We start from the raw sequence: 27,836 nt of genomic DNA on the forward strand, positions 1-27,836 counted from the left end.
TTTGACCCACCTCCTAGAGAAATGGAAATAAAAACAAAAATAAACAAATGGGACCTAATGAAACTTCAAAGCTTCTGCACAGCAAAGGAAACCATAAACAAGACCAAAAGACAACCCTCAGAATGGGAGAAAATATTTGCAAATGAAGCAACTGACAAAGGATTAATCTCCAAAATTTACAAGCAGCTCATACAACTCAATAACAAAAAAACAAACAACCCAATCCAAAAATGGGCAGAAGACCTAAATAGACATTTCTCCAAAGAAGATATACAGATTGCCAACAAACACATGAAAGAATGCTCAACATCCTTAATCATTAGAGAAATGCAAATCAAAACTACAATGAGATATCATCTCACACTGGTCAGAATGGCCATCATCAAAAAATCTAGAAACATTAAATGCTGGAGAGGGTATGGAGAAAAGGGAACACTCTTGCACTGTTGGTGGGAGTGTAAATTGATACAGCCACTATGGAAAACAGTATGGAGGTTCTTTAAAAAACTCCAAATAGAACTACCATACGACCCAGCAATCCCAGTACTGGGCATATACCCTGAGAAAACCATAATTCAAAAAGAGTCATGTACCAAAATATTCATTGCAGCTCTATTTACAATAGCCAGGACATGGAAGCAACCTAAGTGTCCATCAACAGATGAATGGATAACGAAGATGTGGCACATATATACAATGGAATATTACTCAGCCATAAAAAGAAACGAAATTGAGTTATTTATAGTGAGGCGGATGGACCTAGAGTCTGTCATACAGAGTGAAGTAAGTCAGAAAGAGAAAAACAAATACCGTATGCTAACACATTTATATGGAATCTAAGAAAAAAAAAAAAGGTCATGAAGAACCTAATGGTAAGATGGGAATAAAGACACAGACCTACTAGAGAATGGACTTGAGGATATGGGGAGGGGGAAGGGTAAGCTGTGACAAAGTGAGAGAGTTGCATGGACACATATACACTACCAAATGTAAAATAGATAGCTAGTGGGAAGCAGCCACATAGCACAGGGAGATCAGCTAGGTGGTTTGTGACCACCTAGAGGGGTGGGATAGGGAGGGTGGGAGGGAGGGAGATGCAAGAGGGAAGACATATGGGAACATGTGTATATGTATAACTGATTCACTTTGTTATAAAGCAGAAACTAACACACCATTGTAAAGCAATTATACTCCAATAAAGATTTTAAAATAAATAAATAAATATAATCCAGTTTGAGAACATTTCTATCACTCCCTCCAAAATTCTCTGTCCGTTTGCAGTCAATCCCCCTTTTTACTGCCCAGCCAGCCAGACACTCACTTGCCTTCTGTCTCTATAGATTTGCTGTTTCTGGACATTTCATATAAATGGGATTATAAAGTATATAGTCCTTCGTATTTGGCTTCTTTTACTTAGCATAAGGCTTTTGAGATTCATCCATCATGTTGTAGCATGTATCAGTAGTTCAGTTCCTTTTTATTGCTGAGTAGTATTCTGTTGTATTTATCCACTCACCAGCTGGTGGATATTTGGGTTGTTTCAAGTTTTGGGGTATTGTGAATAATGTTGCTGTGAATATTTTCATACACATATTTGTGTGGATATATATTTTCATTTCTGTTGGGTAGATTTCTAAGAGCGGAATTGCTGGGTTATGTGGTAAGTTGATATGTAACTTTTTAATAAACCACCAAGCTTTGCTAAAGTGGCTGCACTAATTTTATATTCTTGTCAGCATTGTATAAAGGTTCAGGTTTCTCCAAATCCTCACCAGCACTTACTAGTGCCTTTTATTTTTTTACAGTGTTATTGAGGTATAATTGATAAATAAAAACTGTATATATTTAAGGTATATAACATGATGACTTGGTATTTGTATACATTAGGAAATTACTATACTCGAGCTAACACATCCATCACCTTGCATGGTTACCTTTTTTTTGTTGTCATGAGAACACTTAAGATTTACTCTCAGCAAATTTCAAGTATACAGTACAGTATTATTAACTATAGTCACCGTGCTGAACATTAGATCCCTAGAACTTATTCACCTTATAACTGAAGGTTTGTACCCTGAGACCAACATCACACCATTCTACTCTCTGCCTCTGTGGGTTTGACTTCTTTAGGTTCCACATATAAGTGAGATCATACAGTTTTTGTCTTCTTGTGTCTTGCTTATTTCATGCAGCATAACGTCCTCGAGGTTTATGCATTATGTCACAAATGGCAGTGTCTTTGTTATCATAGCCATTCTAGCGGGTGTGTGGTGGTATCTCATGCTTTGAATTTTCATTTCTTAATGATTAATAATGTTGGGCATCTTTCCATGTGCTTAATAGCTGTTTATATTTGATGAACTGTCTATTCAAATGTTTTGCTCGTTTTTATTTATTTTATTTATTTTATCTTTTTGGCTGCGTTGGGTCTTTGTTGCTGTGTGCGGGCTTTCTCTAGTTGTGGTGAGCAGGGGCTACTCCTTGTTGTGGTGTGCGGGCTTCTCATTGCGGTGGCTTCTCTTGTTGCAGAGCACGCGCTCTTGGCACACGGGCTTCAGTAGTTGTGGCACGCATGCTCAGTAGTTGTGGCGCATGGGCTTAGTTGCTCCTCGGCCTGTGGGATCTTCCCAGACCAGGGCTCAAACCCATGTCCCCTGCATTGTCAGGTGGATTCTTAACCACTGCGCCACCAGGGAAGCCCTCTGCTTGTTTTTTGTTGTTGTTGTTTGTTTTTTTGCGGTACACGGGCCTCTCACCGCTGCGGCCTCTCCCGTCGCGGAGCACAGGCTCCGGACGCGCAGGCCCAGCGGCCATGGCTCACGGGCCCAGCTGCTCCGCAGCATGTGGGATCCTTCCAGACTGGGGCACGAACCCGCGTCCCCTGCATCGGCAGGGACTCTCAACCACTGTGCCACCAGGGAAGCCCGCTTTGCTCATTTTTGAATTGACTTGTCTCTTTATTATTAAGTTGTAGGAGTTCTTTATAAACTTCAGATGCATGTGACTTGAAAATATTTTCTCTCAATCTGTGACTTATCTTTTCATTTTCTTAGTGGTATCTTTTGAGTTACAAAAGTTTTGGTTTTGATAGTCTAATGTGTCATTTTTTTCTTTTATAGTTCATGCTTTTTTCCCCTAAGTATTTCATTCTTTTTTAATGCTACTCTAAATGAAATTATTGTGTTAATTTTTTTTTAATTAGTTGTTGCTAGTATACATAAATACATTTGACTTTTGTGTAAATTTTATAACCTATGAATTAACCAGTGAAGCTATTTGGGCCTGGGATTTTTTTGTGGGAAAATTTTTAATTACTAATTTGACTTATTGTTCTATGTCAATAGCTTTTTTTAAAATTTATTGATATATAATTCACATACCATATAATTCATCCATTTAAAGTAAACAATTGACTGTTTTTTTTAGCATATTCACAGATGTTCGCAACCATCACCACAGTTGATTTTAGAACATTTGCATCTCCTCAAAAAGAGAAACCCAGTACCCATTAACTGTTAATCCCATATCCCCCGTCTCCTGCCCCTAGCCCTAAGCAACCACTAATCTACTTCCTGTGTCTGTAGATTTCCCTATTCTGGACTTTCATATGAACAGAATCATATATACAGAATTTTTTTGTGTGACTGGCTTCTTTGCAGTGTGTTTCTTCTTTTAGCTTGTTTTCAGGTTTCATTCTGGATGTAGCGTGTATCAGTATTTAATTCTCTTCTTTAAAAATGGAGATGAAATTCACATAACATACAATTAACCATGTAAAGTGTACAGTTCAATGGTGTTTAACTTAGTGCATTTACAGTGCTATGCAACCACCACTTCTCTTTAGTTTCCAAACTTTTTCATCACCCCAGAAGAACACCTTATACTATTTAAGTAACATCCCATTCCAGCCTCCCCCCTCCCATGGGACCTGCTAATATGCTTTCTCTCTCTGGGGATTTGTCTATTCTGGATAGTTTATGTAAATGGAATCATTCAGTATGTGACCTTTTGTGTGTGGCTCTTGTCACTCAGCATAATGTTTTCAAGGTTCATCTAAGTTGTAGCATGTGTCAGTACTTCATTTCTTTCTATGACTATCTGTTGAAAGATATTTTGTTTGGCTGTTATAAACAATGCTGCTATAAACATTTGTGTCCAAGTTTCTGTGTAGATTTATGTTTTCATTTCTCTTTATTGCTGGGTCATATGGTAATTCTATGTTTAACTCTTTGAAGAACTGCGAAAATGTTTTCCATAGCACCTGAACATTTACATTCCTACCAGCAGCGTATGAGAGTTTCTATTTATCTGTATCCTTGCCCTCACCAACACTTGTTTTTCTTTTTTGTTTTTTAACAATAGCAATCCTAGTGAGTATGAAGTAATATCTCATTGTGGTTTTGATTTGCATTTCCCTAATGACAAATGCTGTTCAACATTTTTTTCATGTGCTTATTGGTCATACGTGTATATTCCTTGAAGAAATGTCTATTCAGGTCCTTTTCCCATTGTAACTGGATTTTTTTATCTGTTTAATTTAATTTTTTTTTTGAGTTTTAAGAATTCATTCTCCCTGTGTCAGATTACCTGTCAGTGTACTTTTTTTCTGGAGCTGTTTGTCTTCTTATTACAATCCAAACAGATAACTCATGGGGAATTCCCTGATGGTCCAGTGGTTAGGACTCCGCACTTCCAGTGCTGGGGCCCTGGGTTCAATCCCTGGTCAGGGATCCTGCAAGGTGTGTGGTATGGCCAAAAAAAAGAAAAGAAAAAGAAATGGGTTCTAAACAGATAGCTCATTAAGTCTGCTACACAGCTGTGATCCTAGAAATTTCTGTAACTCTCTCCTGCATTGAATCTCCTGTTTCCTGTATCCCTTTCTTTTTCTTGGTTTACATCCTCATTTTGGTGGCACCCATCCTCCAGTAGCTTCATTAGAAAGGATACATAAGAGGCAATTTTCGTGAGTATCTAAAACTACCTGTATTATCCCAACACATTGATTATTTGTCTGGGTAGAGATTTCTGTGTTGCAATTCATTTTCCCTCAGAAAATGAAGTCATTGCTCCATCTTCTAAGATTACCATGGAGGATTTGATACTATTCTTAATCTTTTGTATCCAGCACTCCCCTTTCTGAAAGTTTTGGAATCAAAGTGATCTCTTTCTCTGTAGTGTTCTGAAATTTCACAATGATACAAGGCTTTTTTTTCATTCATCTTCCTGGATACTTGATGGGCTCTTTGGGAATGTATCTTATATTATTTCTTTGATAGCTATCTCAGTTTTCTCAGTTCCCACTTTCTGAAGAAAACATTATATCTCTGATTTAATCACGTTATATTTAGGGCCTTATTCTTTCCTTTAAAAAAATATATATGTATATATAGTAAGGAAAACTTTATTTCAAAAGATTATTGTGGTGGGGGGGTGCTGGTTCATAGAGAGAGGCTTTTGTAATAGCGGGAGGGGGAATTTTGCAATAGAGAGACTGCTGTGACCAGAAGATTGCAAGTGTCTCCTTTCTATTACATTCTAATATTGTGGATATGTCAAAATCTTAATTTCCAAGAGTTCACTCGTGTTTTCTCAGCTTCTTTTTTCCTCTCCTACTGCCCCCTTCTTCCTCCTCACTCTACGCCATTCCATTCCCCTTCACCTGCTTCTCCCACTTCCTCTCTTCTGAATACCCATTTCCTGTGCTTCTCCTCCTCACCCCTTTTCTTCCAGCATCCTGTTGTTGACACATTGTCACAGCTTGTCTTATCAATGAGGACATGAATTACAGAATTTTTAATTTGTTCATTTATTTAGTTTCTGTTTCTTCTATGCCTGCAGTCTCTGTTTCCCCCAAATTGCTTTGATTTGTTTTTGGTTTTGGGGTGATTTTTTTTTTCCTGGTCTCCATTTGCTGCCCATTCATCTTTAACAAGCAAGGCTATGTAAAGCTGATTGGAAGCTGTGTATGCATGAGTGGGGCTGTGGACTGGTGGGTTTCACTGTAGAGAGAGCAAGGAGCCAGTGTTTTAGGTGAAGTCTAACAGTGAAAAGATTGGGAAATGAGAGTAACAAATAAAAACAAAGTTCCCTCCCTTCATGGAGCTCCTATTTATTATATGTTGTTATTAGCTACAATTCTGTTTTAATGCCCACCATTTTACATTCTGGCATTTCTGTGGTTAAAATACTGCTAAGATGTACTTCTGTGTCCATACACTATACTTTTAATGTCATTTCTTAAGAAAATTATATGCATTTATACCATTTGATTTTTTGACTCTAAACTTGAAATGTTAAGAGTTTAATGAACTATAATAGATTGGAAAATAACTAAAATAGGTAGTATTTGTTTACTACAATTCATTTGAGGGCCATCTGTTCTTTAGTGTACTGTACATGTTGCCTCTTCCGCTTTTTGGTATAATCTTTTGTTGATTGTTGCTTTTATATTATCTCTCATATTACAAGATATTGTTAAAATCTAAATCTAGGAATTGGGATTCCCAAGATACTGATAAAAAGATGCTATAAAAGAAATTTCTGTGTTTCAGAGGTTTATAGAACTCAGAGATTCTTTTTATAAGCATGTTCTTGAAGTGGTACATCCCTAAGGGCACTAATGGCTGATTTTTACTCTCTCATTTTCTCTTTTTAGGGAAACTAAAACCAACAATAGCATTCATGTCAGGAAGATTGAAGATTAAAGGAAACATGGCCCTAGCAATCAAATTGGAGAAGCTAATGAATCAGATGAATGCCAGGCTGTGAAGAGAAAAAAAATGTTGACCGCTAAGCTCAAAAAGTAAAAGGGTTTAATAGTTAAAATTGAATGTTTGTTTTCATCCCTATTATATTATAAGGATATACATGTTTGTTCTGGAAAAAATAGAATTTCTATATCTATAAGACTTGAAATTGTAATTAAAACAGCTAGCCAACCAAACATAAGCATCATTAAGTAGAATTCTAAGATATTCTGTTTTTCTTATTTTGTGAGTTTTGCCCTCTGAGTCCTGTATCTCATACACCATCATCTTCTGGGAAAAGTATTATTAGTAATCATTCGGGGTCAAGCAGCAACATTATTCTTTTCATATCTTTTTCCCACGTAAAATGAGACTAGTCTGTTTTAAACTTTTCAGTTTAGGATTGTATACTAATGATATTTTAGAGTTTTATAAATTTGTTTTAAAGAAAATCTTCTATATTACATTTTCACAGAAATCACATAATAAACTACTTAATAAATACTATTTGTGAAGACAAATTAAACAAAAAGTATATTTTGTTAACTACCTTTCTAAGTGTAAGGTATTTTACCTATAGGAAATTATTATGTAATTCAACTAACTGCAGTATATATATCCTATTTTAAAGTATGTAAAAATATCCTAAGATAATTCCTCCCCAGAAGTGTGCACTTGGTCACAGTGTTTTGAAATGAGAACATTAGAATAGATGGTTGTTACGGGCTGAATGGTATGCCCCCTTCATATGTTGAAGTCCTAACCCCAAGAATCTCAGAATTGATTGTATTTGGAGATAAGATCTTTAAAGAGGTGAGTAAGTTAAAACCCAGGCTTTTAGGGTAGGGTGGGCCATAATCCAGTCTGACTGGTGTCCTTTAAGAGGAAATTTGGACACAAAAGAGAGACCAAGGAGGCACACACAGAGGAATGACCATGTGAGGACCAGCAAGAAGGCAGTCATTTGCAAGCCAAGGAAAGAGGCCTCAGAAGAAACCAAACCTACTGACACCTTGATCTCAGACTAGTCTCCAGAATTGTAAGAAATTTCTGTTGCTTTAGCCACTCAGTCTGTGTTATTTTGTTATTGTAGTCCTAGTAAACTAATGCAATAGTTTGTTTGTATTTCTGTTACGAACACAAGTTCCTGTGCACTACACACAGTGAGGCCAAACAAACTGAAACATTGGAGTTTGTAGCAGAGAAAGGTTTATTACAGGGCCAATCAAGGAGAATGGGTGGATTGTGCTCAAAAAACCCAAACTCCCCAATAGTTTTCAGGGAGAAGTTTTTATAGGCAGAATTTGGGGTGAGCACTGTGTGACTCTCTCCTGATTGGTTGGTGGTGAGGTAACGGAGGTGTTTCAGAAATCTTGTGCTCAGCCTGAAGTTACCATCCTCCACCTGGGTGGGGGCCTTAGTTCTTACAGAAGAATGCAAAGATATTGTTATATATATTCCTTGAGGAGGAACCAGGACCCTGCCTCAAGGCTGCACTATTGTTTCTTGACTGCTCCTCCCGTTTCTGCATTCCCTCCCTTCCCTGATTAGCAACTGTTTGAATCTGCCCTTTGTAACTCAGTGAAGGTCGAGGAGGCTGAATGAAGCCTATTTCCTACAAACAAGAAATAGGGGACACAGAAAGGCTTTGTAGCTAGGATGGCCCCACAGGGTCCTTCTCTGTTTCATTTCTTTTTTTAAAAAAGTTAAACTTATTTTTTTTAAGCTCCTATCTTTCCTTTTAATCAGTTAAAAATACTTGTTCAGTGTAATTCTTTCACTTCTCACCTTCCACTCACTAATATTATTGTGCTGTTAAGCAACTTAGCTAATTCTGACATTTTGTAGAATCATAACATTAGGAGCACTTAATCTGTATTTTACAAATCAGGAAACAGAGGATCAGGGATAGGAAAGGACTAGCCCAAGGTCAAAATTAACAAGCCCTTTCCAACAACCTCCCAGTACATCGGCCTTGGATAGAACTTGAAGACCCCACTTCCCCCTCCTTGAAGCCCAGATAGATTGACTTTGATGTGGCAGGCTCACAACTCCCTTGGCATCTCCCGTTCATTTCCAGCCACATTAGGATCCCTGTCAGATGTTGCCAGCAGACTCCTTTGCTATTGAAATTTTCTAAAGACTTTTCTCGTTTCTCTGCATTTTCCACATGGCTTCAAAGCTTTGGGAAAATAAAAACTAGAAAATATTGTGAGCCAGGAATTCTGGAGTTTGGTTACTAAAACATGAACTTGCTAATTAAAAGGCCTTAGGATATCAGAAGAAAATCTTTCCACAGGGCCCTGGTTTTCATATCAGTAATTGAGGGAGTTGGATGAGGTCCTCTGCAGCCTGTTTTCGCTTATTATCACTAAGAAGTAGTGAGCAGTCTGTACTATTTTATCAGAAATAAAGGTACCACAGCTACATTGCTAAAGCTTTCTCTCTTGCCACATCCCCCAGCTGCCTTAATGAATTCATGTGTTCCCTTCTCTTGGATCTTGCCCATTAACTGCACTGAGGTTGTAGAGTCTCCCAGAAGTTTTGAATGGCCATTTTGTGTGTGGTTCAGTATCCATTTGACCCCTGTTTCTGAAATGGAATGGTATGGAGGGAAACCATGCCATTTGGCTTTTTAGTGTTTGATGAAGTTATTTAGACATTTTAAAGATGGTTCGTTGCTAGTAATCCTATATTTTAACAAATCCTCTTAAGTAGTGCCTTTTTTTTTCTTTTTTCTTTTTTTGGCTGTGCCACACGGCTTGTGGGATCTTAGTTCCCCGAGCAGGGATCGAACCTGGCCCCAACAGTGAATGTGCCAAGTCCTAACCACTGGACCACCAGGGAATTCCCTTAAATAGTGCCTCTTAAATAATCCTCTTAAGTAGAAGAAAAGAAGTCTTTTTCCTCTACCTATCTTAAGTTTTCAGTTGGGGTCCTGTAAATTAGACTAACAAAAGATAGATTAGCAAGAGAAAAACAAATAGAAGTATTAACATATGCATTGCACATAAACATGGAAGCATTCAGACATGAGTAACTCAAAGATGTCGTTAGAACTTGAGCTTATACAACAATGAACAATAAATTTTTTTGTGAAGGAACAAGACAAAGAGGACTTTCAGTTTCTAGGATAGGAAACTGTAGGAAGGAAAATATACGTACAGTAAGAGTGAGTTTTGTAAGAAACTGCCAAATAGAAAAAAAACTGTCAAAAAAAAAAAAAAAAAGAAACTGCCAAATAGTCTTCCAAAGTGGCTGTACCATTTTGCATTCCCACCAGCAGCGTGTTCCTGTTGCTCCACATCCTTGTCAGCACTTGGTATTGCCAGTTTTTTGGGTTTTAGTCATTCTAACAGGTGTGTGGTAGTATCTCATTGTTCCTTTAATTTGCCATTCCCTTGTGACATATGATGTTGAACATCTTTTCATATGCTTACTTTCCTCTATATCTTCTTTGGTGAGATGTTTGTTGAGGTCTTTGGCCCATTTTTAAATCAGGTTGTTTTCTTATTGTTGCATTTTAAGAGTTCTTTGTATATTTTGGATAACAATCCTTTATCAGATGTGTCTTTCGTAAATATTTTTTCCCAATCTGTGACTTGCTTTCTCATTCTCTTGACATTGTCTTTTGCGGAGCAGAAGTTTTTCATTTTAATGAAGCCCTGCTTATCAGTCATTTCTTTCATGGATCATGCCTTTGGAGTTGTATCTAAAAAGTCATTGCCATACCTAAGGTCATTTAGGTTTTCTCCTATGATATTTTCTATGGAGTTTTAGTTTTGCATTTGACATTTAGATCTGTAATCCATTTTGAGTAATTTTTGTGAAAGGTGTAAAGCATTTGTTTATTTTTATTTATTATTTTGCATGTGTATATCCAGTTGTTCCAGCACCATTTGTTGAAAAGACTATCTTTGCTCCTTTGTCAAAGGTCAGTTGACTATATTCATGTGGGTATATTTCTAGGCTCTCTATTCTCCTACATTGATCTATTTATCCTTTCACTAATAACCACGCTATGTGGTTACTTTAGCTTTATAGTAAGTCTTGAAGTCAGGTAATGTCAATCTTAACTTTGATCTTCAATATTGAGTTGGCTATTCTGGTTCTTTCGCCTCTCCATATAACTTTAGAATAAGTTTGTTCATATTCACAAAATAACTTGCTGGGATTTTGATTGGCTTTGAGTTGAATCTATATATCAACTTGGGATAAACTGATGTTTTGACAGTATTGAGTCTTCCTATCCATGAACATGAAATATCTCTTCATTTATTGTTATTCTTTGATATCTTTCATCACAGTTTGGTAGGTTTTCTTATATAGATCTTGCACATAGTTTGTTAGATTTGTATCTGAATATTTAAATTTTTTGAGTGCTAATATAAATGATAATGTGTTTTACATTTCAAATTTCACTTCATTACTGGTATATAGGAATGTGATTGACTTTTGTATATTAACCTTGTATTTTACAACCTTGCTATAATAATTTATTAGTTCCCAGAAGTTTCTTTGGTAATTTTTATAGCTTTTCTATATAGACAATTATGTCATCTGTGAACAGAGAGTTTTATTTCTTCCTTCCCAACTTGTATACCTTTTATTTCCTTTTAAGTTATTGCATTAGCTAGCACTTCCAGTATGATGTTGAAAAGCAGTAGTGAGAGGGGACATCCTTGCCTTATTCATGATCTTAATGGGAAAGCTTCTAGTTTCTCACCATTAAGTGTGATGTTAGTTGTAGGTTTTTTGTAGATATTCTTTATCAAATTGAGGAAGTTCCCCTCTATTCCTAGCTTACTATTTTATTATGAGTGGGTGTTGGACTTTGTCAAATGCTTTTTCTGCATCTATTTGTATAATCATGTGATTTTTCTCTTTCAGCCTGTTGATGTGGTAGATTACGTTAATGGATTTTTGAAAGTTGAACCATCCTTGCAAACCTAGGATAAATCCCACTTGGTTGTTTTTATGGCCTATATGTTCTTATGCCCACAAATTTCATATATTGAAATCCTAATCCCCCAAGGAGCCTTTGGGAGGTGATTAGATCATGAGGGTGGGGCCCTCATGACTGGGATTAATGCCCTTATAAAAGAGACCTCAGAGAGAGTTAGCTGGTCCCTTTCACCAAGTGAGGACATGGCAAAAAGGTGCCACCAGTGAATCAGAACTCAGGCCCTCACCATACACCAGATCTGCCTGTGCCTTGGTCTTGGACTTCCCAGCCTCCAGAACTGTGCAAAATAACTTTCTGTTGTTTTTAAACCACCTAGTCTCTGGTATTTTGTTATAGCAGGCTGAACAGGCTAAGACAACTGTGCTATGTAAGTCTTTTTATATGTTGTTGGATTCAATTTGCTAATATTGTGTTGAGGATTTTTGCATCTAAGTTCATGAGAGATGTTGGTCTGTAGTTCTCTTTTCTTAAAATGTCTTTGTCTGGTTTTAGTACTAGGGTAATGCTGGTTTCACAGGATGAATTAGGAATATTTTCTGTTTCTGTTTTCTGAAGGGGACTGTAGAGAACTGGTATAATTTTCTTCCTTAAATGTTTGTTAGAATTCATCAGTGAACCCATCTTGACCTGGTGCTTTCTGTTTTGGGAAGTTATTAATTACCATTTGCTTTATTCCATCTGTTCTGTATATCTTTGTTTTTCTTTTCTGGTCTTCTATTTCTTTCTGTCTTCCTTGAAAGAATCTCACAAAATATTTCCATTTCCCATTCCCATCCTTTGTACCACTTTGTCATACATTTTATTTCCACATATGTTTTTAACTCTACAGTATATTGTTTAATATTTTTGATAACAGTGAATTATCTTTTTAAAGATTAAAAAAATGAGAAAAAAAGTCTTTAAATTTACCTATATGTTTACTCTTTGCACTGTCAACCTATCCATCACCAACTATCCAAACACATGAACATATCCAAGTTTCCTTCTGCCCCTTTGTAGCCATTTATGCCCATCCTTGATCCCATTTCCAGCAAGTACTGATCTGCTTTCTATAACTATAGATTAGTTTACATTTTCCTGGAATTTACATTAATGGAGCCATACAGTATGTATTTTCTGTTTGGCTTCTTTCAATCTGCGTAATTACTTTGAAATTTGTTCTTGTCATTACATATATCAATAGTTCATTCCTTTTTATTACTGCTGAGCAGTTTGCCATTATATGAATACACCACAGTTTGTTTATCCATTCACCTGTTGATAGACATTGGGGTAGTTTCCAGCTTTTGGCTATTACAAATAAAGCTTCTGTGAACATTCATGTACCAAGTCCCTGTATTCTCTTGGGTATGAAATGACTGGATCATATGGTGTGCATATATTTAACTTTTTAAGAAATTGCCAAACTTTTTTCCAAAGTGGTTATACTATTTTACATTTCACTAACAATGTACAGGATTTCATTTCTTCACATTTTCATCAACACCTGATATGTACAGCCTTTTAAATTTTAGCCATTCTAATAAGTATGTAGTAGTATCTAATTGTATTTTAACTTCCATATCCCTGATGAGGATGAGCATCTTTACATGTGCTTATTTGACATGCGTATATCGCCTTGATGAAGTGTCTGCTCAAATCTTTGCCCACATTTATTCCATTGTTTGTTTTATTATTGAATTTTGGGAGCTCTTTATATATTCAGGATACAAGTAATTTTTCAGATATTTGCAAATATTTTCTCCCTTTCAATAGATTGTCTTTTTATTCTCTTACCAGTGATACAGGAATAACAAAATGTTTTTAAATAGATGAGGTTTGGGCTTCCCTGGTGGTACAGTGTCTAAGAATCTGCCTGCCATTGCAGGGGACACAGGTTCGAGCCCTGGTCTGAGAAAATCCCACATGCTGTGGAGCAACTAAGCCCATGCGCCACAACTACTGAGCCAGCGCTCTAGAGCCTGTGAGCCACAACTACTGAGCCCACATGCCACAGCTACTGAAGCCTGCACACTTAGAGCCCATGCTCTACAACAAGAGAAGCCACCACAGTGAGAAGCCTGCACACTGCAACGAAGAGTAGCCCCCACTCGCCGCAACTAGAGAAAGCCTGCGCACAGCAACAAAGATACAACACAGCCAAAACTAAAATAAATAAATAAAAATTTAAAAAAATAGATGAGGTTCAACTTATCAATCTTTTTCTTTCCTGGATCATGCTTTTGGTATAATTCAGAAATCTTTGCCTAACTGAAAACTTATGGAAGTTTTACAGTTTTAAGTTTTGCATTTAGGTATATTTAGCATTTCAAGTTAATTTTTGTACATGTGCAATGTGTGGATCAAATTTCATATTTCTGACTAGGGAAATCCAATTGTTCCAGCATCATTTGTTGAAAAACAGCAGAATAAAATAAAAATAGAACTTTAGAAATTAAAAAACATAATACATTAAAAAACTTTTCCATAATACAAGTTGAGGTTTCCATTACTGTAAAGGTTAATGAAAAATATTTAGTCACGAAAAGCACAAAAGCAATGTTAGTGCAACTTAAAAGTGTACACAATTGACCATATATTTATCTGAGAAAGTACCAAGTGATTATAAGGCAGTCACATCCTAGCCAGTCTCTACTACTATAAGTCTAAGAACTTTAATTCTATTTAATTCTTTCCAGCACAGTAAGACAGCCAAAAACTTCTGCTTAGATTTTTTTTTTTTTTTCTGTTAACAACTGCTTTCTGCTTGATTTCCTGGCTTCTTGCCCCTTGCATGAACAGGCTAGGAATCAGCAAATGCTTTGAGGGAAAATATGTAGAATGACTGACTCCTTTTACTGTGATTGCCTTTCTTCTGGGATCTTAGCATCTCAAGCCCTAGCTACGCTGATAGACTTGAGCTCCAAAATTTGTATCTCCAGCCCAATCAGACTATTGAAAGCTCTAGGATGGCTCTCTCAGATTTCTATACTCCTAGACACAAATCAACAATGCCATGAGGAGGAAACATGGCTTAGGATGGAGGATTCACTTCATCATGTTTCCCTTCTTGCTGGGCTCTTGGGAATCTCAAGCCTTGGCTACCTGGATTGCTGTATAACAGGTTTAAACAGGCTTTTATTTTTTTTTAATGCAGCTTTTTATAGCTTTTAGTGGGAGAGTTAGTTTGTTCAACAAGGTACCTCATCATAGCTGGAAGCCTGCATCATTTAAAAAACTCATCAAGGTGGAAATATCCTTTAAACAAATGGGACTGCATTTAAATAGTTAATTGTGGTAAAAAACAAATAATACAAAATTTATCCTTTTGACCATTTTCAAGTGTACAGGTCAGTGGTTTATCCTCACATTGTTGTGTATCAGATCTCTAGAACTTTTTCATCTTGCAAAACTAAAACTCTATACTCATGGAACAACAACTCTCCATAATCCCCTCATTCCCTGGCAACCACCATAATACCCTGTTTCCATGATTTTGGCAACTCTAGGTACCTTATATAAGTGATTTTGACAACTCTAGGTACCTTATATACAGTATTTGTTGTTTTGTGGCTGGTTTATTTCACTTAGTGTAATGTCCTCAAGGTTCATCTATGTTGTAGCATGTGACAGGGTTGCTTTTTTAAGGCTGAATAATACTCTACTGTATGTATATGCCACATTTTGTTTATCCATTCATCCATCCTTGGACATTTTGGTTGCTTCCATCTCTGGGCTATTGTGAATAATGGTGCAGTGAACATGGGTTGCAAATGCCTCTTTAAGTTCTTGCTTCAAATTCTTTTGGATATATATACCTAGAGGTGGGATTTCTGGATCACATAGTAATTCCATTTTTAGTTTTTTGAGGACCCTCCATAGTGTTTTCCATAGTGGCAGCACCATTTTATATTTCTCTCAGCAATGCACAGGATTTCAATTTTCCCACAGGATTATGTACTTGAAACATGTGGCGATTAACTGTTTTTTCTTTTTTCTAATAAATTTATTTTATTTATTTTTGGCTGCATTGTGTCTTTGTTGCTGCGCGTGGGCTTTCTCTAGTTGTGGCAAGCAGGGGCTACTCTTCATAGCGGTGTGCGGGCTTCTCATTGCAGTGGCTTCTCTTGTTGCGGAGCACAGGCTGTAGGCGTGCAGGCTTTAGTAGTTGTGGCATGTGGGCTCAGTAGTTGTGGCACATAGGCTCTAGAGCGCAGGCTCAGTAGTTGTGGCGGATGCGCTTAGTTGCTCTGTGGCATGTGGGATCTTCCCGGCCCAGGGATCGAACTGGTGTCCCCTGCATTGGCAGGCAGATTCTTAACCACTGCACCACCAGGAAAGTCCCTGTTTTTTTTTCTTTTTTTTGGACACATTATTTATCAAAAATGTTTACAGATTTTTAAATTCAGCCAGGAGGAGTGTTGATAGACAAAGGTGTTAGGAATCCTTTCTCCTTTGTTCAGAAGTTAGTGGGAATGAGGTTTCCCTGTCACAGCTGGGGTGAGGCCAAGATGTGAGCACTACATATGGCTAATCAGATATGCTTTAAATGATAGTTATTGCCATTATTATTATTTTGGAGATGCTTAGGGCTGTAAGTAGAAAGGAGCACAGAGACAGACTGCCTGGGACGAATCTGGGTTCCTCCTGCTACTATGTGATCTTGGGCAGCTTTCTTACTGTCTCTGTGCCTCAGTTTCCTCATGTGCAAAACAGCAATGCTAACAAGACCCATTTCATAGAGTTCTTAGGATTAAGCAAATTAATATTCGCTAAGCACTTAGTGTAAGTACTATGAAAGTGTTTGGTGGATAAGATAAAGGTGGAGGGCGCCTGGTCCAGCCTTACCTCCCTTGTGCCGAGCTGTGCAGGTGGTGTTATTATATGCTTCCCGGTCTTAGTGTGTTTTAGGTGTTATTCAGCAGACCGGCTCCCTCCACGGGATGGGTGCGTGTGGTTGTAGCTGTATTGGAAACTTCCACCGGGCAGCGGTGACTGTGGGTGGTACGTCTGTCGATCGGAGGTGTTCTTGCACATGCCTGGATGTAGAGGTGACTCCACTCAGCGCGTTAAAACAGGTATCACACGCCTGACAAACCCAGGGTCTTGCAAGGAGGTCTGATCCTGGCGTTTAGGTGGAGCTGTACGGAGCTGCGAAGGGCAGCGGGGGCCGCGGGCCTGGGGCGTGTGGCAGGAGAGGGGGTGCTGCCCACTTGAGAACGCTGAGGGGATCGTGGCTCCCACGCCTGTCGGGCTGCGGAGACCGAGCTCGTGGTCGCGTGTCTGTAGCAGGAGGGTCGGTCCACACCTCCTCCGGACAGCCTCCGCCGCTAGCTCGGTGCGCGTCGTGGGAGGGCCGTTACACACTTCCTGTGGGTCTCCCGGACCACAGCGCGTTTCCGGTGCCGGCTGGAGGCCGGGGTCCGAGCCCCCGCCCCGCTCGCCGGCCCCGCCCCCGCCCGCGCCCCGCGCCCCGCCCCCCGCCTGCCCGCCGCGTTCGGAGTCGGGCGCGCGGAGCCCGGGGCGCACGGAGTGGCGCGCGCCGGTCGGCGGAGCCAGGCTGGCGCCCCCGCCCCCAGCCCCTCGGTCCGTCGCCCGTCCGGCGCCTTCCCGTTCTACTTGTCTTCGCTCACCGGCCCTGTGGCCGCGCTCCCTCTCTTCCCTCCGTCCCGCCCCCTCCAGCCCCTGCTGCCCGGCTCCTACAGGCCCCCTCGCTGCCCGCGTTCCTATGGACAGACGCACAGACACCTGCAGGTGGGTGAGAGCCCGCGCGCGGGGCGGGGACGAGCGCGCCGACGCTGCGCCCGGGGCCGGGAGCCCCTTTGTGTGGGGGGCGGTCGCACTGGCGTCCGCGCCGCCTCCCCCCCCTCGGCGGCCTAGCAGTGACCCGGCTGAACCCTCCTTTTGTTCCTCTGGGCTTGGGGGGGGTGGCGCGAGAAGGCCGAGAGTCGGGGCTGAGAGCCGGGCGGCCGGACGTCGCCGGCGACGGCCTCGGGGGCGTGAGGGGGTAGAAACCCCCGGCGGCCGAGCGAGCGGCGGCCGCGGCTCTGGGTTGTCTCTCTGGGGCCGGCCCGCCGCCCAGCATCCCCTGTCGCCGCCGCGGCCGCGGGCGCGCTGCGTGGGTCTGGCTCGCCCGCTCCCTCTCTGGGGTTTGTTGGAGGTGGGAAGGAGGGCGGGAAAGGGGAAAGAAAAGATCTGCTCTCTTAGTTTTCAAGTCTTGAGGAGGTTATGGAGAGAGAGGGAGAGAGGTGTTTCGGGGCTTTGCCAGACTTGTTTCCCTCCCGCGAGGCACGCCAAGGTGCGTTTGGGGCGTGTGTGAAGGAACGTGCCTCGCTTGGGTCCCTTATTTATTGTTTCTGACGGAGAAGGGCTTTCTCCGAAGGGCTCTTCCGCCCCTCAGCCCGTCTGAGGCTGCGCACAGTGATTTGTGTTTGTTATCAAATACATCGAGAAATAGATTTCCCTCGGTAGGAGAAGGTTGGGCTGACCAAAATCAGTGTTTTTTAGTATTCTGATGGCTTTCTTTCTTGCTTTCTTGCTTTCTTTTTTCTTTCTTTCTTTCTGATAGGGACTTAAAGGCAAGAAATAAAAGATGAATATGGTTGTGATGGTTACATATATGTATAACTTTTGGAGGTAAAGTTTTGTTATTTCCCAGACTCCTTAGGTTTAACATGACAGAATCTTCTACCTATTAAATAAACAGTTAACAAGCAAGTCACTTCCACAGTGGAGGTTAGACTGGAGTGCGATGAACAATTATCTAACTTTCTGTCCAGGCTAAAACCTTTATTTTTGCTGGTTTAAGATATGAGATCTTTCACGACATATGGGGAGAACATGAACGTTAGAACTGATCATTTCTCCCTGTGATTGTGCTTTCCCTATTTTATTATATGTATTTATGTATTCTCTGTTTATAACCCAACGACTGTGTTGTATATGGTGGATATAACTTTTGAAAGGCACTGTAAGTGATATTTCTGATTTGTATTATTTATATGTTTTTTATGAACAGTTGCTATGTATTTGTAGATACTCAGATAATAAATGAAGTTGCATAAGCACCCAGAAAATTAATTTTCCAGATTCAGTTTTTTTTAATGAGTTTTTTTTTTTTTTTGGCTGCATTGGGTCTTCGTTGCACGGGCTTTCCCTACTTGCGGGGGGGGGCTACTGTTCGTTGTGGTGGGCGAGCTTCTCGTTGTGGAGCTTGGGCTCTAGGCGCGTGGGCTTCAGTAGTTGTGGCACGCGGGCTCTAGAGCACAGGCTCAGTAGTTGTGGGGCACGGGCTTAGTTGCTCTGTGGCATGTGGGATCTTCCCGGACCAGGGCTTGAACCCGTGTCCCCTGCATTGGCAGGCAGATTCTTAACCACTGCACCACCAGGGAAGCCCTTCCAGATTCAGAGTTTTAACGCAGGTGTGGATTTATATCTTTGCATTCACCTCTATCTACTGCTCATTTCTGGAGACTTTTTTTTTTTTTTGCTTATTGTTTGAGAATCCATGTTGACAAACTTAAATCTGATGGTTACCAAGGAGATCAAAAAAGAAAACACAGTTTTGGGGACACACAGTTATATGTACAGCTATATGTAGGAAATGTAGTCTTTCTTAAAAAATAAAAGTATTATCATCCAAACATGAAGGAAAATTATTATGGTGGAAAAAATATTTGCTATTTAAGTTTTTGTCAAGTAACATGTAGAAATTTGTCAGAAAACAATATACAATTTAATATAGTGTTAACTAGGCAAACTGATTTTTGTCATTATTAAGAGGAGGCAGTTTAGTATGCCTAAAATAGTGGTCTTTTTCTAGGAGAAAAATGTATCCTAGATTCTTGTCCTAGTTTTACATTAACAGATTAATATTATTTCATGCCTTATTTTGTAAATGCCTGGAGTGTACATTTTTGTACACTTTACTTAAAACTTAGAAGAGGGTACATCTAACAAAGGTCATGCCAGCCTCTTTGATTAGTTCCTGTTTTGACTTCTGTTCTAGATTAGATAAATGAATTTAAACTCTGCACAGAGCTCAGTGTCAGGCGCTGGTAGGCCCTTGAGCAAGATACCTCTTCCTTTTCTAATAAGGATGGCCCAAAGAGGCTAAGTGTTGAAATTTGTTCAGACTTTACCATGAATGGTGGAATAGAGTTCTAAAACACTTCCAGAGTTTCAGCTCTTTAGATACAGACTCTTCATCAGCTCTTCCCAGTATTAAAAAAGATAAGCTAACAAATTGCATGTTTATGTATTTGTTTACATGGCTGTCAGTTGTAGCATTAAGGTTTAATGGAGTCACTGTGTAAACTAAACATTAAGAGTGTGGCCTGCATTTGAGGATTGCTTGACAGAGTTGTAGCTGTGTCTAACAGTTTTCTGGGATTGGCATGGTGTGTTTACTTAGGCTGGCTAAAAGATAACACCTGTTTTTTTTGTTTTGTTTTTGTTTTTTGACTGATATGTAGATATTAATTTTTTTGTTTTGTGCTTTGTTTTTCTATAATTAACGGTACTATTTTAGTTAATCAGAAGCATTCCAGAGACTCTTTAATATTTTCATCTGATTTTTCGTCTGGTATGTTGGTGTTTAGGAAGGCATGTAAATTATTTTTCACATCTCATCGTTGAAATTTTTTTCTGCTGCTTTTGATACTATGACAAATGCTTCCAGAAATTTTGAATTTGCGTAAAGTTGGGTTTTAAATGTATCAGTAGCTGAGCAGTAGAATCTGATATTTACCAGTTTGTTTCTTTTTTTAACAACACTAAGCTCTCCACGGTTAAATTTGATAGGCTTTAAAATCCATAGACTTTTCTAGTCTTTTCCTGTTTGTTAGTTATTAGTGTGGTACCATTAAAAGACACTTAAAATGGGGCTTCCCTGGTGGCGCAGTGGTTGGGGGTCCGCCTGCCGATGCAGGGGACACGGGTTCGTGCCCCGGTCCGGGAAGATCCCACATGCCGCGTAGCGGCTGGGCCCGTGAGCCATGGCTGCTGAGCCTGCGCGTCCGGAGCCTGTGCTCCGCGGCGGGAGAGGCCACAGCAGTGAGAGGTCTGCGTACCGCAAAAAAAAAAAAAAAAAAAAGACACTTAAAATGTTCACTTTATGTTACCTGGAACCCTCAAACGACTAGTATTATCATTAGTAATAACCAGGGGGAAAGCTGAAAAGTTAACAATTTTATTCTTTATAAAAGATCTGGGACTTTCAAGTTCTTTTTCCTGAAGTTTTTTGTAGCTTGGGAAAGTAGGCCTGACTGTGAGAGGTGCAGACAGTGACCTCTCGTTCCAGCCTTTATCGTCCTGCGTTGTTTAAGAGCAGTACATACCCTTGCTGCTTGCCGAAAATGCAGAATTCATTCTTGGACTAATATTCTGCTACCAGATGTATGAGGCTGGCTCTAAAGAAGCTTTTTCTCTTAAATACTGTCAAAAATAGAGAAGCTGAAGATTGGAGAGAAGCCATTTATTTTGAACAGTTTATTTTTTGACAGTTTGTGTTTGTAAAGAAACCTGCTCATAATATTTAGTGAAGAGACCTACATAGTCGCCTGAAGAAACCCCACAGGTTTCTTTTTTGCCTTGAAGAAAGTTTCCATAGAGCTTAACTCTTCCATGGTACTTCTTGACTTTGCTTCTGATTAGTTGATTTATGGACTTTATTTACCAGCATGATTGGAGAATTCTTTTGCTATACTGAAATTGCACTCTGCCTGTGCTCTCCTCTGTTTCCTAGGTAACAAATGCACTGCACAGATTCCATAATGAGGACTGTGGTTGGCTAGTTACAGTGTAAATTCTGTTGTTTGGTAAAGCTTAGTCTCAAATTCAAATAAAGGTCAAGAAACCAAAAGTACTGAAAATGCAAATTTTTGCATTTTATTTTGTATGCAGGGTCAACAAAGTGTAATACCCTTTTCTGGAGAAAGGCAAATTATGCAGCAGTATTCATGTTTGTTTTGCAGAGTCTCACACTTAAACCATTGGAGAGCTTTTTGAGTATTGCATATTGGTAAAACCAGTGTCTCTAGTGACAAAGAAGATGTATTTCAGAAACACTTTATCAGGGCCCGTGAGCCATGGCTGCTGAGCCTGCGTGTCTGGAGCCTGTGCTCTGCAACGGGAGAGGCCACAGCAGTGAGAGGCCCGCGTACCGCAAAAAAAAAAAAAAAAAAAAAAAGAAACACTTTATCACACTTAAAGTAATATAGAAAGCAAAGGGATGTGGTCTATGACATCAGTAATTGGTCCTTTTGTACTGAAAGAAAAGTAGCATCAAAAGATAAATTGTGCAATTTTATGTTAAATATAGGTTTAAAAAACTTTAAGAAGACATTAAATCATTTAAGAAACTTTTTAAAACATTGAAAGTCTTACCACAAATGGTGCAGTTTTCTTCCAGCTTTTTTCCCCCTCTGATCTGCCTGAATGTTGACCAGCCTGGCACAAGGGAGCAGGGCTTCAAGTTGGAGAATTGCTTTCTCCTCCACCTTACTTCCTCTTGGGCCTCTGTAGCTCTGGATGCAGGGCAAGAAGTAGTGCAGCTGCTAGTAATGATTACCTGTTTGTTCAAAAACAAAAAACACAAAAATAACTTTCAAAGAATTCCATTAATACCCATTGCAAACATCTTTTCGTTTGATACCTGAAAACTTTTTTTTATTTGTTAATCATCAAGGATTCCATTAGCTGAAATTTTTTTTAAAAATTCTTTTGAGTTCTAGAGAATTATCCAGAGTTGCCTCCATTACTCTCCCTTCCTTGGCTGAATTGTTTTTGGGTTATTTTATTTACCTTTTTAGTTCATTAAAATGTCAGGAATAGGACATATCTCGGTTGGATTTCTCTCTTCTTGATTTTTCTCAAAACTGACACTACTTTAACCTCTTCCGTCCTTTTCTACTTGCCAATATTGTGTCCCTTCACTTTTCCCTTGTCAGTATCTTCCCTGTTTTCCCTTGTAAATACTTAACTGTTTAAAAACTTTTATTGTTGCATATAAGCCATAATCACCACATAGCAAAAGCTCTACTTTTTCTGTTACAAGGCTTCATACTTAGTGGAATATTATCAATATCTGAACTCTTACCCAACTAGGACTACTTTCTCTTTCTAGCCTGTATTTGTTTTTAAGGGCTGCTGAAACAAAGTACGACAGACTAGGTGGCTTCAACAACAAAAATTTATTTATTTTTTACAGTTCTGGAAGCTGTAAGATGTTGGCAGGGTTGGATTCTTCTAAGGCCTCTCTCCTTGGCTTGTAGATCGTTGTTTTCCTTAGGTATCTTCACATGGTCCTTCCTATGTGCCCCTCTGTGACCTAATCTCCTCTCTTCCTGTAAGGACATCAGTCCATATTCTTAGGATTCACCCAAATGACCTCATTTACCTTAATTACCTCTTTAAAGGCCCAATTTCCAAATACAGTCTCATTCTGAAGTACTGGGGGTTAGGACTTCAGTGTATGAATTTGGAGGGAACACAATTCAGCTGATAATACAGCCTCTTCCTCCACCATTGTCTTTCATACATACATACATACTTCATTCCATATGTGTAATTTTATAGTGGTTTTCATCTTTTATACCTTTTTTACTCTCTTGGCATTTTTTCACTTGAGTGCAAGGTCCAGTAGACAGCAATATGATCAACTTCGTATGCCATTAAAAATAATTAAAGTGGGGAGTTAAAGGCTTTATTTTGTTTTTATTCACTCTTCATATTCATTATTTTTAAATACTTTATTTTGGATAGTTTAAAGTAGAAAATTCTTAATCATTGGTTTCAAATGCAGGAGAATCTCAGTGTAGCCAAATTTAGTGAAACTGCTGATGCTGTTTTCTTGTGAATTCTAAGGACATGTTTCTTTTGGTGCTCTTTTTCAGATATTGGCCTTGCTACTTGCATGGTAAATTACATGCCATTCTGATCAGTTCACACCCTCCTTGGCTGATGACTCTTGAATCTGATATCCACTCAGGGCCTCTCTGCTGAAATCCAGATGTATACAACAACCAACTGGACACAGTCATTTGATCTGCCACAAACACTTCACATTCAGCATGCCCAAAACTTGATTTATCTTTCTCTTCATATCTGTCTTTTCTTGTGTCCCCTAGCTTAGTGAGTGGTACTATTTCTATACATTTTCCCAGTCCAGAAATTTAGGAGTTATCTGTGATGCCTCCGTTATTCTCAGTCCTGTCTTCCATACATAATCAAGTGCCTAGACCAGTCAATTCCTGCTCCCTAAGATTTCTTAGTTCTGTCTGTTCACCCCATACAAGTCACAAACTACTCTGTCACCTTTGCCCATCATTGGTTTTAGTTCTACAGTTGAATATATTCAGTGTACAACATAAGTCCTTGTGCTAAGGCTTCTATAATCATCATTTGATAGTCTGAAGCTCAATGAATCCACATAAATAGCTTGTGTGAGTAATATCTTCTGTCTTTCATATTTAAAACTGTTCATCTGTGGCTTTTAAACTTGAAGGGCATTTTGGCTGAATATAATTACTTAGCCTGCATTTTCTTCCCTCAAATAACTTTTTTTTCTTTTAATGTTTGCATCTCTCTTTTTTTAAACAGTAATTTTATTTATTTATTTATTTATTTATGTCTGCGCTGTATTCGGGATCTTAGTTCCCAGACCAGGGATCGAACCTGCACACCCTGCAGTGGAAGCGCAGAGTCTTAACCACTGGACCACTGGAGAATTCCCCTTTCCTCAAGTATCTTAAATATGTTATTCTGTTTTAAGATTTGACAAAACTTTTCTTTAAAAGGCCAAATAGTAATTATTTTAGGCTTTGTGGGCCATAGGTCACTGTCACAATTATTTAACTGTGCCATGTCAGTGCAAAAGCAGCCATAGAGAATATATAAATGAACAAGCATGACTGTGTTCCAGTAAAACTTTATTTACAGAACTGGACAGTGGGCTAGATTTGGTACATAAGCCATAGTTTGCTGAGTCCTACTGTATTGTATTCTATCTGATAAAAAGTGTTGTCAGAGTCTAATACCAATATGATTTTCTTTCTTCTTTAAGTGTCTTTATCTTTTTTCCTAGATGCCCAAAGGACATTCCCCCCCACACACACCTTTTTTTTTTAAATTTTTTTTTTAATTTTGGCTGTGCTGGGTCTTTGTTGTAGCACATGGGCTCTTTGTTGCGGCTTGCGGGGCTTCTCTAGTTGTGGTGCATGGGCTTACTTGCAGTATGTGGGATGTTATTTCCCTGATCAGGGATCGAACCCAGGCCCCCTGCATTGGGAGCACAGAGTCTTAACCACTGGACCACCCACCAGGGAAGTCTCCCTTCATCTTTAAAGGCAAATAATTTTACTAGAATACGTCTTAAGTGTTGGCTGTTCTCTGTTAATTTTTCCAGATACACAATGGATGTTTTATTATGTTGGCTCAAATTTTTTAAAAAAATATTTTCATCAGTTATATATTTGTTCTTTTCCATTATTTTTATCTTCTTCCTTGAGGTCTTCTGTTACATAATGTTGAATCTTCTTTGCTTATCATTTATGTCTATACTTTATTCAAATTCTTTTTATTTTATTTTTTATATTTGCTGTACTTTTTTCTTTTTCTCTTTTAGTCTCCTTAATGTACTTTCCATGGTGTCTATCTATTAAGCCTAGTGTTCCTTCTAGTTTTGTCTTCCTTTTGAATTTTTTTTTCCTTTTCTATTCCATACTGAACTCTGTCATTTCTCTTTTTAAATGCTCTTGTTATTTAGCCATTGTCATTTTTTTTACCTTTTCTATTTCTGATGTATGCTTTCTTTCATAGCATCCTATCATTTCCTTAATTTCTTTCAATTCTTATTGAAATATTATATTACAGTTTTCATCTGCTTTGTGGCCATATTTTTGTGATGTTCCTTCATTGACTACTGGTACTTAATTTGGTTCTTTTTAATCTTTTTTCTCACAGTACTTTTCATAGGGTTATGTTGTATTCTTTTCTCTTGTTCATGTATAAGTTAGAGGGATTTACCTGTACTTCAGGAGGTTTCTGTGATGGGGGTGGAAGTGGACCAAGGTAGTTTTCTTAGTTTTAAGGTTTGAAATTTTCTCCTTGGTTTCTTATGTGAAGTATTTAAAAATATGGCCACTCAAAATCAAAGTGAGATACCAATACATACCCATTAGAATGGCTAAATGAAGTAAATGAAAAATACCAAGTGTTGGTGAGAATGTAGAGTAATTGGAATTCTCATGCACTGCTATTGGAAGTGTAAATTGGTATAGAAATATAAATGGATACAAGCAATTTGGAAAGTTGTTTGGCAGTGTCTACTAAAGCTGCATATGCATATCCTATAACTCAGTAATTCCACTTGAAGATAAATGCTTACCAAATAAATGTACAAGAATGTTCATAGTACTGTTTGTAATAGCCCCAAACTGAAGTGTGCCCAAATGACCATCAGTATAATATGTGGTAGGGTGTTATATTGATGACCCCAAATAAATCACATCTCCTGGTGTCTATACCCTTGTGTTGTCTCTTTCTGCAGTGAGTCTAATTTTGGCTACATAACTTACTTTGGCCAGTGGACATTAGCAAGCATGATCTGTTGAGGGATTAGTGACTAGAAAGGAGAAAAGTGGAGGCTTCTGGAGTGCGGGTAATATTCTGTTTCTTGATCTGGTTGCTGGTTACATAAATGTCTTCTGTTTGTGAAATGGTGAAATATGAGCAGCTTGTTCACTTATTATTTCTGCCCTTTTCTAATTGTATATTATATTTCAACATACAGGAATAAATATGTCCTCTTTATCTAGTCTCTGCTGTGATATTCTCTGAGATTGGCCTCCTTTGGGAATCTTTATCCTTTATCCTTAGTGATGCCTCTTTGTTTGATTTAGATTTTAATCCCAACAGTTTTCTTTTTATAAATTTTTTTTGGCTGCGTTGGGTCTTCATTGCTACGCCAAGACTTTCTCTAGTTGTGGTGCTCAGGCTTCTCCTTGCGGTGGCTTCTCCTTGTGGAGCATGGGCTCTAGGTGCATGGGCTCAGTAGTTGTGGCACACGGGCTTAATTGCTCTGTGGCATGTGGGATCTTCCTGGACCAGGGATGGAACCCATGTCCCCTGCAGTGGCAGGCAGATTCTTAACCACTGCGCCACCAGGGAAGTCCCCTTTTTAAAAATTTTTGTTATTTTAATTTAAAAAATTTTTCTGGCCACGCTGCACAGCTTGTGGGATCTTAGTTCCCCGACCAGGGATCCAGCCCAGGCCCACGGCAGTGAAAGTGCCGAGTCTTAACCACTGGGCCACCAGGGAAGGCAGTTTTCTTTCTTTAGGCCTCTTAGTAGGTCCCCGTGGTCTTGTAGTCTTCTCTAGAAGCCTGAGAGACTTTACTCTTCTCTCATCCAGTTTCACTTAAATGGGATCCTTTCTTTTTGAGGGTAATTTTTGGTAATTTCTTGTTCCAGGTTATATAATTATCAGAACTCCTCTTTTTTTCTGTCCTCACCTGCCCAGTTTTTGATCCTGTGTGAGTCCTGTTTATGTGAGTGTTTTAGCTTCTGCCTACTCATCTCAGGTTCATGGGGCTACTTCATCACCTAATTCTGTTGATCTTACCTTTTGTTATCCTAGTTATTTTATCTGCCCCCACCCCTGCCACCCCATATACTTGTAGATTCACTTGCAATTGTAAGAAATAATAGATTCTTTGCATACTTTGCTGTTTCCCCTGATGGTTAACATTTTGTAAAATTATAATATCACAGCTAGGCTGTTGACTGTTATGGGCCGAATTGCATTCCCCCTGATTCATATGTTGAATCCTTGATCCCCCAATGCTTCAGAATGTGGCTGTATTTGGAGCTAGGGCCTTTAACAAGGTGCTTAAGTTAAAACGAGGCTGTTGGGGTGGCCATGATCCATTCTGACAGGTGTCCTTGTAAGAGGAAATTTGGACACAAAAAGAGACACCAGAGATGTGTGTACAGAGGAGAGACCATGTGAGGACACAGTGTGAAGGTGGCTATCTGGAAGCCAAGGAGAGAGGCATCAGAAGAAAGCGGATTTGTCAACACCTTCATCTTGGATTTCTAGCCTTCAGAACTGAGAAAATTAATTTCTGTTGTTTAAGTCACCCACT

The 27,836-nt window shown here is 39.1% G+C and overlaps 2 protein-coding genes across 10 annotated transcripts in view; both read left to right on the plus strand.

Annotated features, from left to right (window-relative positions):
- The window catches only part of HSDL2 (hydroxysteroid dehydrogenase like 2), a 92,315-nt gene extending 76,605 nt beyond the window's left edge, over nt 1-15,710 (plus strand). For 4 of the 8 annotated variants that reach the window (XM_089913597.1, XM_089913596.1, XM_022579029.2 and 1 more), the window contains one exon: nt 6,656-15,710. In XM_089913597.1, coding sequence (XP_089769723.1) covers nt 6,656-6,768 — 113 coding nt within the window. In that variant the 3' untranslated portion in view covers nt 6,769-15,710. The remainder of the gene's footprint in view (nt 1-6,655) is intronic. The other 4 variants (XR_016393612.1, XR_016393611.1, XM_089913595.1 and 1 more) reach the window with 4 other exon arrangements.
- A 1,434-nt stretch (nt 15,711-17,144) lies between these two features.
- Nucleotides 17,145-27,836, plus strand: part of KIAA1958 (KIAA1958 ortholog) — a 180,725-nt gene continuing 170,033 nt past the window's right edge. Inside the window, exon 1 of one of the 2 annotated variants that reach the window (XM_022579022.2) lies at nt 17,145-17,445. The gene's annotated coding sequence lies outside the window, so the exon portion shown is untranslated. The remainder of the gene's footprint in view (nt 17,446-27,836) is intronic. The other variant, XM_022579021.2, reaches the window with a different exon arrangement.

The sequence above is a fragment of the Delphinapterus leucas genome, chromosome 6 (assembly GCF_059928025.1).
Source record: "Delphinapterus leucas isolate spDelLeu-1000000601 "Yukka" chromosome 6, BTC_Dleu_Yukka2, whole genome shotgun sequence".
Taxonomy (NCBI): Eukaryota; Metazoa; Chordata; class Mammalia; order Artiodactyla; family Monodontidae; genus Delphinapterus; species Delphinapterus leucas.